The 14,598-nt window shown below is 42.6% G+C and overlaps 1 protein-coding gene and 1 long non-coding RNA gene across 9 annotated transcripts in view; one reads left to right on the top strand and one right to left on the bottom strand.

Annotated features, from left to right (window-relative positions):
* The first annotated feature begins 5,372 nt into the window (after positions 1-5,372).
* The window catches only part of cabp4 (calcium binding protein 4), a 16,948-nt gene continuing 7,722 nt past the window's right edge, over positions 5,373-14,598 (top strand). For 5 of the 8 annotated variants that reach the window (XM_057036135.1, XM_057036134.1, XM_057036133.1 and 2 more), the window contains exons 1-4: positions 5,373-5,450; positions 8,169-8,225; positions 9,856-9,957; positions 10,236-10,368. In XM_057036135.1, the coding sequence (XP_056892115.1) occupies positions 8,170-8,225; positions 9,856-9,957; positions 10,236-10,368 (291 nt within the window). In that variant the 5' untranslated portion in view covers positions 5,373-5,450; position 8,169. Of the gene's footprint in view, positions 5,451-8,168; positions 8,226-9,135; positions 9,287-9,346; positions 9,389-9,590; positions 9,786-9,855; positions 9,958-10,235; positions 10,369-14,598 lie in introns of those variants that run through there. The other 3 variants (XM_057036136.1, XM_057036138.1, XM_057036137.1) reach the window with 3 other exon arrangements.
* Positions 5,741-7,877, bottom strand: LOC130527572 (uncharacterized). Its single transcript, XR_008951073.1, has 2 exons — positions 7,009-7,877; positions 5,741-6,373 (listed from the first exon to the last, which is right to left on the bottom strand). It is a non-coding gene; the product is annotated as an uncharacterized LOC130527572 (long non-coding RNA).

The raw sequence follows: 14,598 nt of genomic DNA, 5'->3' as shown, positions 1-14,598 counted from the left end.
GCAGTTGGGAAATCCACATTTCCCACAATGTTTCTATTTTCCTTTTTACGAGATGAATATTTGATTAAAGATCAATTTGTGTGTTTTGATAGGAAGTCGGCAAATGACCTCTGTATGTTATATTAAGAGGAACAAAACATTCTATTTTTCCCATCTTAACATTGATAAGTGTTTTACTTGAATTACATAGAAAAAGAAATGAACATCCACTGAGAACAGATGATAGCCAGGAGCTATACCAGTTTATCTGCTTTGACACTAGTTTCAACGTAGGAGACACTTGTGACAACTAAACTCAATGAATTGGGCTTTTTTTTTTACTAAAAAGTAAATTGGTGCATCCCAAAACATCACCCATCACGTGACTATAAATTCACCCTGTATAGAATTGATCATGAATATTTTGATTGATGGTGGGGGTAGTAGGAGCAGTTTGTTGAGGAACACACCCAGAGCTTCTGCATTTCCAGATAATCTCCTTCCCTTATGCAGCACAAAGATGATGTAGGTTTCCCATTAAGTGTTTCGCTTGTGTCCCCTGCCTGCCAAACATTCTGACTAGATTAGACATATCTCTATTGACAGGAAGAGCCATGTTGCTGCTGGGTTGTAACTAAATGGCACCACACATGAAGGCAACTTGCAGATTAAAGACTTGCTAATCTTTTCCTACACTGGTCTTTGAAAATACTCCTGATTAGTACTTTCTTTTCTTTTTTTTAATGTGATGCAAACCCTTTTCCTTTCTGAGCCCCCAGTAACACCACTGGGCTGTGAAGCCAGTTTAACATGGTGGCAAGTCCCAGTAGGGATATGGTTGATGAACCTTTTATTTATTTATTCTTGCATCCAGGCTGCTAACACATTGGTACTACATTGTATGGTGAATGGAGGCACATGAAGACACGTTACATTCAACTTTATTGTACAAAGAGGAACCACAACACAGGACATCTATTTTTTTTCAAAATACCTGAAGATCTCAATTTTGGGCAGTGCCTCAAACAAGGTCATAACTTACAGGAGGTGACTGTTCTTCCATAGGCTTCAGTGGAGGCTGTTAACCATTGCAAAGCAAGGTGAAGGTCACCATTCAATTAACCCAATAGGGCTACATCACACACATAAAACAGTAAAGGATTCTGACACGCAACTACTCTGTCCATTCAATTTATGAATAGAACTGTCCACCCCTACTGGAAAAGTGCCTGGCATCAGTCCAATTGAAGTGCTCATTTCAACCACACATAGAGCATCTACCTCCACCCAGGACCCCAGTGGATCAGACTGGAGCAAACACAATGATAACAGAACCCACCTTTGCATCTTACTTCTTTCTCCAAATTATTATTTGAGTTGGTTTGTGGTCATTTTCATGTTAAACCATTTGTTGTGTCAGCAAAGGCAGCAAACACGGCCCCCTCTACACCCAGCAATGTCGAAACCCTGATCTATTTATTGATCTGTCAACAAATGTATGTGCTCATAATTTACTCTATCCATCCAAGATCACTATTGTTTATAAGAATCCCTTAAATTTTCTCCTTCATCCCATATTACCTGTATCTACTCTTTTGTTATAAAGCATTGCTAATCTTTGCTACTAAGGCAGAGTCACCACTGCACCTGCTCTGTTTGCAAAGTCTGGGTGATTTATGCTGACCTCATGCGACACCAACTGACATTTGCAACCTGGAGGCAGAGCAGGAGCACAGAGCAAAGGTAGTTAGAGGGGCCTTAAAGCTGTCATTCAAATTTTCAGCAAAAGGCGTCTCTCGGTGTTAGTGTCTGCAGGTTTATCGTCTTTAAAAGGCACTCTGATCATGCTTTCACAGAACGGTCAGCCAAAGAGACAGACTGAATTCTAAAACCACACTGATGTTGGGAGTAAATTTAAAGTGGTGGTTGTTGATATTCCATCATGGTGGCAGTTGGTGTCACGGGTGTCGCTTCTGTTTCTCATTCTTGGGCTTTAGGGTGGTGCTGGCAGAGAGTGCTGTTCTGTCAAGGTGTATTATTGTTCTCACAACATGTCGTGGCACCAACTTCGGCCCTGCACAGCTTCTGGCTGTGCACAAAAGGCATCGCTCCAACACCAGCATTAGCTGCTGCTTTCACCTCCCCCTTATTGTCAGTCCTGTCTGTTGAGGGCCCCTCTGACAAAGTCAGATTCCTTTAACCCCACCTTTGATAGTTTCTCTGAGAAGCAGGGCTACATTCAAAGAGCAGTTTCTTGTAGGAAAAATCTGAATTATTTACTAAGGTCATTCTTGACAGGGTCAGCTATGAAAGGGAATGACCCCTGTCAAATCCAATCAGAGCCTCATAAGGTGAGAATCCCTCCTGTTAAAATGCACCCCCCCTCATTTTCTTTAAACCTGATCAGTTTGAAGTTTTAGTTAAATCTTTTCAAACCACCAGTCATCCATTCATTCCTTGATACTCAACAGGATCAGGTTTGGATCATTAGGAATGGCAGACACAACCTGAACCCCAAAAATCAGACACACACAGGACTGAGTAGATTTGACCAGGCCAGACTTTACTGAGACGTGGCAATAGAGTTACACAAACAACCAAAGATGAAAAACACTTCATTGGAGCAGGCTGGACAGCACAAACAGACATCTGAATGAGCAGGCACAGAGGATTGAGCAACAAACTGGCAAAGATGGACTTGCAAGCAGTCCTTTTAACAGCAGGCAGGTGTAGATGATTAACTGGAGATGAGTTGCAGGTGTGTAGATCACACAATGGGCATGAACCAGGAAGCAGCCCCACCCATCCTGGAAACAGACAAGGGAAACACAGACAAGAAACAGAAGGGGAGAGGGAGAGGGAAAGCACTAGGGGAAACTCCCAACATGGATCCCATTATTGCTGTTCATGAATAATGCTAATAATGTTAATTATTGTTCATTCTAGAAAATGTAACTCCTGGTAAAACAGTTGATCAAAAATAAAACATAAATTATGTTGAACTATATGAAGTGTTTATTTATTTTGCACTGACCCAATTACATTCTGCTCAGCTCCTGCAATCTATATTTTCTTTCCACTGTCTTTTCCAATTTCAAGGCTCTTAAAAATTTCTTCGGCTGGTTTGATGACGTTTTTTTTCAGGACAAACAACAGCGTTGTGATTTATTATTGGTGCATGGTTCACTGAACTCACTTCCTCAGCTTCAGTTTCTGTGTCTTGACCCTTTTATGCTCTGACCTATCCCATTTTTACTTTGTCTCATCAGCATATTTCTGTAAACATAAAACAAAGCAAAAAACCCTACAGGGGTGGGTTAAGGTGGGTAGGAGGGTGGCCTAGAGGCGGGACTGTGGCAGGGATGAATGATAGAGGAGGAGGAGGAAGAGAGTCTGAAGGAGACTTCAGAGAACAACACAGCAATGAAAGAGACATAAAACCTTTAAAGAATGCTGTACTAAACATTTGTTTTAGTTTGAAGAATCCATCACTTTTGTGTTTACTCTCCATTCCCAATCAAATGGAGAGATTCAGATTTGCCCTTGAACAGAGTGACAAGAAAATTATATACAAATGAAGTTGGATGGGAAGCAGATATAGGACTCATGAATACAATATCTTTCCGAACAAGACAGAGTAAAAAGTCAAATCCATGAACAATTCCTCCAGAAAGAAAACTGCCCCCTCCCACTCCCCATTATTACAAAATGAAAGGAAAGCAAAACTAGGACATGACCAGAGAGAAGCCCAGGAGAACACCAGGAGATGAAGGAGTGAAACAGGAGGCATGAAGCTGCTGCCCCATGGCAGGCCGCCATGTGTGCTTAATGAGCCAATTAGTTCCTGATAAGAGATGATCACTCACCAATAAGTGAATGCATCATTAACCACGTAAGAGTTTCTTCAACAAGGAGTTCTGTTTTCAGTCCACGTGATACAATTCAACCTAAAAATGGACCTTTTATTTATATCCTGTCTGGTTTAGTTTAAATTGTCTCGAGGCGCTTTACAGAAAGTCAGAAAGCCTGAAACCTCAAAAAACAGTGGCAGTGAGAGGAGAGGAGAGGAGAGGAGAGGAGAGGAGAGGAGAGAGGAGAGGAGAGGAGAGAGAGGAGATGAGAGGAGAGGAGAGGAGAGGAGAGGAGAGGAGAGGGAACCCTATCTGCACTATATAATTTATATATTCTAACCCTAAAAATGAGGAGCTTTTCCATAGCGACTCTCCTACATGACTTTACTACAGTAGTCTTGTGTATCACATTTGTGGCCAATGTTCCTCTTTAGGCAAACAGGATTTAGCCATTTGCATTTTTAAGTAATTTACGCGGAGCAACATTGAGCATCAGGGTCATTCAGCAGCAGCCACTGATGAGAAGATCAACATGTCACAAGAGGGAAGCAGTAGCATTAATACAGACTGTATAAACGGTAGTAAAAGGTCCATGTATGTCTGAGAGGAGAATTCTCCGCAGAGTTACCACCTGATGTTGGCAGCTGGTAACACGCTTCAAAACACACAGCTTTTCATTTGAAGAGTGATTCCTGCTCCCCTCTTCCTTCCTCGTTCAGTTTCATTGTTTATTTTCAATGTATACGTTGGATAAAGGGACACATGTTCACTTTGACTTCTCTGCTTTAGTGTTTTTAATTATTTGGGACTACACTATAATGTATTTATGCTCATACATCTGATATGATAAGAGTGCATCTGATTATCTTTCATAATTTATTATATTTTTCTTAATTTGATTCTGTTGTCTTTATTTTCACTAATATGTTTAAAATACATTATCAGTAGATCACAGTTCTTCCACATCCTCCTCCTCCTTTACCCTACTAGTGGACTAGATGCACCTGCACTACTCATCAGTACAACCCACCACACCAGCACAAACTCCCAGTATGGAAAATTCACATCTACACCCAGGAAAATACAGTTTGATGGCATCCTTGGCTCCAGTGGATTGTTTACCTTACCAGTAAGTTTGGGAATAATAGACAGAATTAGATGCAACCAACTCTTTTAAACGGGTGCTACCTGACTCAAAGATTTACAGTAACAATAAAGAATTGAAGATTTTCCTGACAACCTGCTGTCAGGAGCCACAGTTTATGAAGAGGGAACTTTAAATCTCATTCAGCTAATCTATAAATAAACACATAATAATAATTATACATCTATTAATAAATACGTGTTGTCGATGTGCACCATAAGTGCTGACATGGCAGAAATCTGGAGAGATTATGGAAAACTGTCAGTGAAAAGAGAACAATTCTAATGCATCTTTGACCACATGCAGCTTTGGTCTTCATACCCCTGAGGACAGATACATGCCTAATCCCTCCATATTTAGCTGGATAATCACCCTTCATCATATAATCCTCAAGTAAAGTTGGGCTTCACACAACAGATACATCTCATTTCTGTTGCTACCTGCCAATACGAAGGGGAGAAAAAACACAGGTGAAGGTAAGATTCTATGTAAATAATGATTTAAAGCTGGCAGAAAGCATTTTTGAGAGGACTTCTAAAGACATTTCTTGAGTTTTGTGTATATTTTGCTGTATAAGAGGTAGGTTGTTCCACTATACTGCAGAAAGGTTCAGGTAACAGAGATGTTTAGATGGAGCCACTATGGATGGTTCTTAGACAAGAGTTAGTTTTACTTAGAGTGTGCATGGACGTGTGTGTTCACACATGTGTTTGTGTACTTTTAAAATAAGAAGTAGTTTCATTTTGAAATAATTTCATCTCAATAATTGAATGTTGGAATAAACAATATTTAATAAAGCCTTGCAGGAACAATCACTTTTTCTATAAGAGGAACACGAGAGCCAAATAGACTTTCACAATGAGGCCCAACAAAGACTCTGCTGCTCAAGGTAATGATGCCAAACAGATGCAACAAGGATGTCTGCATAATGGAACGCAAAGGTGATAGGACACAGGGCAGACAATCATAGAAGCATGAGAACACTCAAGGGCAGAGAAGAGAGCAACGTATCAGCCCCCCCAGGCCTCCTCCTCCAAGATCAGTACCAATGCTCCACTATCAGTTGGGGGTCCAGACCTCATCTCCCTTCCAGTCCACTAGGAAATGTCTGCCTTGTCCTTTTTTGCCTTCAGACATGGTACACAGGGGCAGCATCAACGTTCCTGGTCAGTGGTAGAGAACTGGAGGGTAGGACCAGCTCTGTAGTCTTGGACCTGAGGTGTGAGGGACAGCTCTGGTTTTACTCTCGTCTCAGCTCGTCATCATCTTCTTGTGTGGTTGTCATTTGAGCGTTGCCCTGAGTAACAGCCGTCAGGTGCTGCTCAGGTGGTCGCGGCCACACGTACAAACCATGCGTGGACTGAACGACTCTGCGTGGCCCCATCCTCATGTTCCAGTCCTTACACAAATGCAGGAGGAAAGGTTCAAATAGAAGCTGGCTAATAAAACAACTTCAAACCATTGAATGACAGTTGAGAGTTATTAATTACGGTTCAATGGATTCTTGCAGTAAAAATGAAATATTAAAAAAAAAAAGATCTATGCACATATTTTACACAACTGATCCAAAAATGATGATGATTGTTTGGATTATGAAGCTCCTTGTATGAAGCAGATCAGTGGTTCCCATGTTAATAGCTGTCGATTATGCAGCCTACGACACAATGACACAGTCATTGAAGAGATGGTTTTGTGTTAGTTGTGTGTGCAGGAGATGAACTATAAATCACAGAGCCATCAGTGGTTCCTGATAAATTTATATGATATATATTCATTCAGCATTTATGGCCTGGTGATTGGGCTGTGTGGCTCCATTATAACTACAACACACTCCATTAGCAGCTGTGTGAGTTGTGTTGTGTTAGCTTTACTTCAGGAACACCTTAGCATCATTGCTTTAAATCACATGATTAGGATCTGTGTCGGCTCTGTGACTGACAGCAGTTGGCCTCTCAGGGAGGGGCGCTGCTGATACGCGCTGCTGTTCAAGACTTGTAGAGTGAAACGTGCATGTGGCTGGGTGTGTTTGTTTACCCTAATGGGAGTTTGTGCTCACTGAAGATTAGAGAGATTCTTCAGGCAAACAGTGAGACCACTGCCGATGAGACCACACATCTTGCTGTGCCCACATGTGAGGTGCTCGTGTGTGTGCAGGAGAATGCCTATGAAGTTCGCCTAAATCCATTAAACAGCATCTTAAACAATACAATTATTTCAATCAACAATCAAAAATATTTAGGAAGTGTGCATGTATCCGCACCCCCACAGAGCGTAACATGCTAAAAGCATCTGTTGCATTTGGCACCTCACGTGCACGTAGATTTCGTGAATGCATGACTGACAGCCAATCACTCCTCTATTCTGGTGCATTATGCTCAACCCTAATGGAGTTGGGAATTTGGCGTGTTTGGTGAGGACACATTGGAGGACGGGGCACTCTTTCTTTGTCTCTTCTCATTAGCGCCAGCGTGGCCCCTGACGCTCGCTGAAGCAGATCTTGGGGATTCGTCTTTGCACCAACCACATGTGACATGTGGCTGGGGGGTGGAAGCGGGGGTGTAATGTTGTGTTTAGAGCTCATGGGCAGTGAATACGACTGTTCATCATCACTGAGGGCCATAAATGGCAGAGTGGCAGAGAGGGAACATTAATCTGCTCTCAACCTTCAGCGTGTCTAACTTCTCCCACGTCCAACATGATAATTGCTTCATCTTTCTCTCTTCTGTCTGTCTCCCTTTAAACAATTCTTCATCTTGAAGACCAAGTTGCCTTCACAAACTCTGTTAAATCAGAATAAATAAAAGGCTGCCCACATTAGCTGATAGTTCATTTAATTATTTTCTGTATTTAATTGGAAAATCTTGCAACCTTCCTTGAACTATTCCATTCTATGAATTCACCTGAACCTGGAGTTCAAGGTCATTTTATCCAGTAACCTAATGTGTATTTACAGAACATAAATCACCTAAACAGCACTGAAAAGCAAATCCAACAATCAAAGAGAGGGTCAAGCTTCAGCAAATGTATTCTTAAAGACATTCTTCCACACTATTGCCTTATTTCTTAATATATTCATCATCTGCTCAGATGTGCTAAACTTGCTTGAGGCTTCGGAACTCTGCCACATAAAACTTACCAGGAATAATTTCAACAAACTCTTTTTAAACATATTTTAACTGCTACCTTTTTTGCAGGATGTCAATGAAAAATGCCAAGGGAGGAGCAGAAGGTAGACCACCTTCTGCTACCAGGTGAGTCAAAGCTGGCAGACTGTTCCAACTGGGTTACACAGAATTGATCTAAAAGAACCTTTAGAGTGGCCTCTGCTCTTGTGTTTACATGCTCACTCACCAAAACCCATTGAATGATCAAATCAAACTTTATTTATATAGCGTCTTTTACAATCAAAATTGTTTCAAGGCGCTTTCCAGAATTCCAGGGCCTAACCCCAGACAAGCAGTGGCAAGGAAAAACTCCCCTTTAACAGGAAGAAACCTTGAGCAGGACCAGGCTCATGAGGAGAGGAGAGGAGAGGCACAGAACCACATACAAAAATACACTATTTATGCAAGCCGCCGGCCGAGTGGGTCAGCAGGGTGGGAGGTCATCATGCAGCTCCGAAGGCGGCGATACCTGTAAATGAATACAGAAGGGGGGAAGCAGAAAAACTATACAAGAATCAGCATAACTAGAAACTACACAAGAAATAACATTGCTGTGACAGCCAGCGACGAAGCGACGACATGCGGCTAAACATTTCATCGCTGGCCAGATTGGGGAGGGGACCAGAGAATGCTACGGAGTCCGACATCGTTTTTGCGTAGTTGCACACCGACTCTATGTTAATTTTGGTGACCTCCGACTGACGAGGCCGGGTGTCGTTTGCGCCGACGTGAATAATAACTTTACCAAATTTACGTTTACTTCTCGCCAGCAGCTTTAGATTGGCTTCTATGTCGCCCGCTCTGGCCCCCGGAATGCACTTGACTATGGTCGCTGGAGTCGGCTTCACGTAGCGCAAAACAGAGTCGCCAATTACCAGGGTCGGTTTCTCAGCGGGTGTCTCGCCGAGTGGGGAAAAACGATTAGCTACGGGAAGCGGGTGGTAGTGCACCGTGGGCCTTTGGGCTACGCTTCCTGCGAACCGTCACCCAGCCGGCCTGGCTAGCCGGCTGCTGCCGGGGGACCGCTAGCTGTAGCTCCGCTAGGCGGCTCCGCAGCAGCTAGCTTCTCCTGGCTACCTGACGCAACTCCAGCTAACTCCATGCTGCGGAACCGCGTCTCAAGCTCACCAAGTCTAGCCTCCATAGCCGTAAATAAACTACACTTTCTGCACCTATCCCCTTCACTAAAGGAGGCAGAGGGGTAACTAAACATTTCACACGCTGAACAAAGACACCGGGTGAAACAGATGGTGAGGCCATGCTAACGCTGATAATCGGCAGAGCCCTGTATTTGTTTAATATGAGTTATTTCTCACCGTTATCAGGTGACTAGAATGTCCCAAGTGTTCAATTTTAATTAAATTGAATTTTAAGTAAAGTGAATAGAACACACCGTGCACAGGGCAAACAACAAACGATTGAGAAGACAGGAAGTGACGCAATATGTTACCGGAAATCCTACCCGAGTCGATATCCTCAACTGGCAGAGTGGTCCCACGTGGAGAATAAGCCTTAAGCCTGTTACAGTTGATTGTCATCTACTTTTTGTTGTAATTGTTCTAACATTTGTTGTTGATGAAAACATCCCCCATTATTTTATCAGCACTAGGGTTATCAATCATGGATCACTGAGAAATTGACAAACACGTACGTGTACTGCGTTCATTGACCAGTTGTTGATTTTTTACAAGAAAATCTCCATTTTCTCTTCTTCTAGTTTGTCTCCACGAGCAGGGAGAGCTGCTTCTCCTGGCAGATCACCGGCTTCACGGAAATTCAAAAGCAAAGCCCTTCAGCTGAGCCTCTCCAAGAAATTCTGGTTATTATCATTTCTGTTTCCAATCAACACTGATTAGGAGGAGGTGGAGTAGAAGTATGCATGCGTTCATGCGTTTCATACCTATATTTTCTTGTCTTATCTTACCCTATTCTTTTGTCACTGCTCTCACGTGATGTAAGCTGATCAAATCGCTGATGTTTTTTCCACTTATCTCACTTTAAAACTCAGTAATCATCTCAGAGACACTTGTGTTTATTTAAGTATATTGAAAGATAGAAGAATGGGGTTTGATTAATGATCATTGCTGCTTTTCACAGCTCAAAGTTACCTTTGGAGGACAAAAAGGGCTCCGGACAAGAGGAAGGCCGTCGACGCAGTAGGAGAAGCCTGAGCAACAGCTCAGCCATGGCAGCGGCCTACATATCATATCTCAATAAACTGTTTGGACAGGTTAGTCCACCAGCATCTCAATCTACTAAAAATCCTCGCATCCTTCAGGAGCTGAATGCTTGAGAGAATTCATCATCTGATGTCAGCTACTCTGGTTGAAAGACCATTGATAGACTTCACTGATAGCAGTGACTTAAAAGTGTTTCTGAGATTATTGGACCACTGAGATAGCAGGATGTGATGTAGTTACACAGGAAGCAGTAGGCAAAAGAATCAGTGTCAACGCACTGAAATTTTATTGTCATTCTGGTATTTTTAAAAATGTCGATTGCATGAAAACGACCCAGCGGTGAATGTGTCCTTGGCTCACTTTCCTTTTTTGATTCTGCCCAGACGCCTACAGAACAGAACATTTGTAAAATGAACAAGAAGCAATGAGCCAACAATTAAGCTCAGTGTCTCCCGGATTCTGTCCCCATGGGACCATTCTTGAATACCACTCCCTGGTTCTTTAGTCCTACTGGAATCCAGCTCTCACTCTTCATTAAACAACAAGGAGTAGCAATTGGACTTAGAGCAAGAGAGGTCTAGAATTCTTATCCTCTGTGTTTCTATAACCCAGAACGGGAAGATGACTCGATAATGAACTTTAGTTTTTAATAATGTTAGTAGGCCATGACTTATATGTCCCAATTACAGAGTGAGGAGGTCAGGTTGGCTGTACAGACGTGGGATTTTCTTCTTCTTAATCTTCAAATCAAATCAAATAGAGATAAAAGGAAGGTTGGATATTGGCCTATAATTTGCTAATACGTCAGGATCCAGTGATGTTTTTTTAAGCAACGGCTTAATCACTGCCACCTTATAGGACCGGGGTACATAATCTGACACTAAAGAACCATTGATCTGGTCCAGGATAGAACTGCCTATCAATGGTAAAACATCCTTCAACAGGTGTGTTGGGATGGGATCTAAAAGACACGTGGTGGTCTTGGATTTCTGAATTAGCGATGACGCCTCAGAAAAATATATAGGGGTGAAGGGGTTTAAGGACTCGTTGGAGAACCTGAATGTTCCCACAGTCAGCACATCTGGTGATGGTCCAGTTTTTGGGATGGCCTGGTTAGCTTTCTCTCTGATAGCTAGAACTTTATCAGTGAAGAAGCTCATGAAGTCTTCACCACTAAGGGAAGAAGGGATACGTGGATCTAAAACACTGTGACTCTTAGTTAATTTGGCCACAGTGCTGAAAAGAAACCTGGGGTTGCTCTTATTTTCCTCAATTAAGGAAGAAAAATAAGCTGTTCTAGCCTTACGGAGGGCCTTTTTGTAAACTAATAGACAGTCTTTCCAGGCTACATGATAGCTGTCTATTTTACAAGAATGCCACTTCCTTTCCAGTCTTCGCACTTTCTGCTTGAGGGTCCTGATATGTGTATTATACCAGGGGGCACACCTCCTCTGATTTACTATTTTCTTTTTCAGTGGGGCAACAGAATCAAGCGTGATGGTTGCTGCACCTTCCACAATAGAGTCAACCTCAGCAGGGCTAAGATTATAATGATTTATCCCTGGGGAAACACACGGTGGTCCTGGGATTAGCACAGGGATCGCTTCCTTAAACTTAGCTACAGCATTATCTGAAAGACATCTGCTATAGTAAGACTTTGTTCTGAGCATAGAAGAATCCTTAATCATAAATGTGAAAGTGATCAAAGAATGGTCTGACAGGAGTGGGTTCTGAGGGAACACTGACACATGTTCTACCTCAACACCATAAGTCAGAACTAGATCTAGGGTGTGGTTAAAGCTATGAGTTGGTTGGTTTATCTGCTGGAGGAAACCAACTGACTCAAGTAATGTAATGAAGCCATTTCTAAAGCTGTCATTTACAACGTCTACATGGATATTAAAGTCTCCAATGATAATGACTTTGTCCGTTCTAAGGACCAAGTTGGATAATAAATCAGAGAACTCAGACAGGAACTCTGAATGTGGCGCAGCAGGGGGCCGATATACAACTACAAACAGAAGTGGCTTTTCTGCCTTCCAGTTCAGATGGGTGATGCCAAGAGTCAGGCTTTCAAATGAACTGGAGCCATATTTTGGTCTATGATTAATTAATAACTTGGAGTGATGGATTGCTGCCACTCCCCCTCCTCGACCAGTAACACGAGGAATATGATAATTAAGATGGGTAGAAGGAGTAGATTCATTTAAGCTAACATACTCCTCCTCCTGAAGCCAGGTCTCAGTAAGACAAAATAAATCAATGTGATGATCCACTATCAGGTCGTGTACTAACAGGGATTTACACAAAAGAGATCTAATATTTAACAGTCCACATTTAATTGTGATATTACTTTCTCCAACTTGTGCTTTAGTATTAGATTATGGTGATTATGGTGATTGACCGCTCCCTTGCTCTGTGCTTGGTGAACTTTTAACCTTGGAACAGAGACTACCTCTATAGTGTTAAATATGTTATTGTTGGTGGATGAGGGTTCTATGGAAGCAGCAGAGAGATGTGTAAGACTACAACTCTGCATCCTGGTCTGGATCCTGGATTGTCAGGTCACTTTGGGTCTAATAAAATTAGCCAAATTACTAGAAATGAGAGAAGCACCATCCCGTGTGGGATGGACACCGTCTCTCCTAATCAGACCAGGTTTTCCCCAAAAAGTGCTCCAATTATCTATAAAGGCCATCTGGTTTTCGGGGCACCACCGTGACAACCAGCGACGAAGCGACGACATGCGGCTAAACATCTCATCGCTGGCCAGATTGGGGAGGGGACCAGAGAATGCTACCGTTTTTGCGTAGCTGCACACCGACTCCAAGTTAATTTTGGTGACCTACGACTGACGAAGCCGGGTGTCATTGGCTCCGACGTGAATAATAACTTTACCAAATTTACGTTTACGTCTCGCCAGCAGCCGTAAATTTGCTTCTATGTCGCCCGCTCTGGCCCCCAGAATGCACTTGACTATGGTCGCTGGAGTCGGCTTCACATAGTGCAAAACAGAGTCGCCAATTACCAGGGTCGGTTTCTCAGCGGGTGTGTCGCCGAGTGGGGAAAAACGGTTAGCCACGGGAAGCAGGTGGTGGTGCACCGTGGGCCTTTGTTTTGGGCTACGCTTCCTGCGAACCTTCACCCAACCGCCCTGGCTAGCCGGCTGCTGCCAGGGGACCGCTAGCTGAAGCTACGCTAGGCGGCTCCGCAGCAGCTAGCTTCTCCTGGCTACCTGACGCAACTCCAGCTAACTCCAAGCTGCGGAACCGCGTCTCAAGCTCGCCAAGTCTCGCCTCCATAGCCATAAACTACACTTTCTGCACCTATTCCCATCACGAAGGGAGGCAGAGGAGTAACTAAACATTTCACACGCTGAACAGACAAAGACACCGGGTGAAACAGACGGTGAGGCCATGCTAACGTTAATAATCGGCAAAGCCCTGTATTTGTTTAATATGGGTTGTTTCTCACTGTTGATATCAGGTGACTAGAATGTCCCAAGTGTTCAAAATTTTAAGTAAAGTGAATACAACACACCAAGTGTTCAATATTAAGTGAATACAACACCCCGTGCACAATGCAACCAACGAACGATTGAGAAGACAGGAAGTGACGCAATACGTAATAATCTTAAAGAGAAATGTTTTGGCCATACAGCCGTCTGCTGCATGTGGATCACAACCAGGATGTTGTTGAGATTTTTGAAGATGTCCTACATGTTTCATGTTCAATAAACATTCAATACAGAGAAACAGGATGGACAGAACATATATTTATGTGACACCACTCAGGCGCCTTGCCTACATCTCAGAGTGTAAAGGAGCATAGATCCCAGTACAAAAGGCATCAAAACTCAGAAAACAAGCTCTTCAATCCAGGTGCAATAGGTCATACAGAATGGCAGAACTAGGCAGACAAACACAGGTAGGCTGCAGGAAAAACTAATAAGTCAAAGGTACGAAAAGTCAAACATGAAACAATGAAAGGATGAAAACAGACCTTAAATATAAGAATAACAAGACTATCAGGCAAAGAAGAAGAAGGCGTGTGGCTTAAATAGACAGGAAGGTAATGAGGCACAAGTGACAATCATAAACTACTTAAACAAGGTGAAAACCAGGGAAATGAAACTACTAAAATAGAACAGGAAACATAAAATAAAATATAGACATGACATAGGTTTAGTTTTGCTCTCCTTACAGTGTTGTCAATCCAGCTATTTAGTTATATTTCCTATTGTGTTTTTTAACTTTGAGTGTCCCTCTGTATATCTTATA

The sequence above is a fragment of the Takifugu flavidus genome, chromosome 6 (assembly GCF_003711565.1).
Source record: "Takifugu flavidus isolate HTHZ2018 chromosome 6, ASM371156v2, whole genome shotgun sequence".
NCBI classification, from domain to species: Eukaryota; Metazoa; Chordata; class Actinopteri; order Tetraodontiformes; family Tetraodontidae; genus Takifugu; species Takifugu flavidus.
The sequence above is the reverse complement of the archived record's forward strand: the minus strand, read 5'-3'. Positions and strand labels throughout refer to the sequence as shown.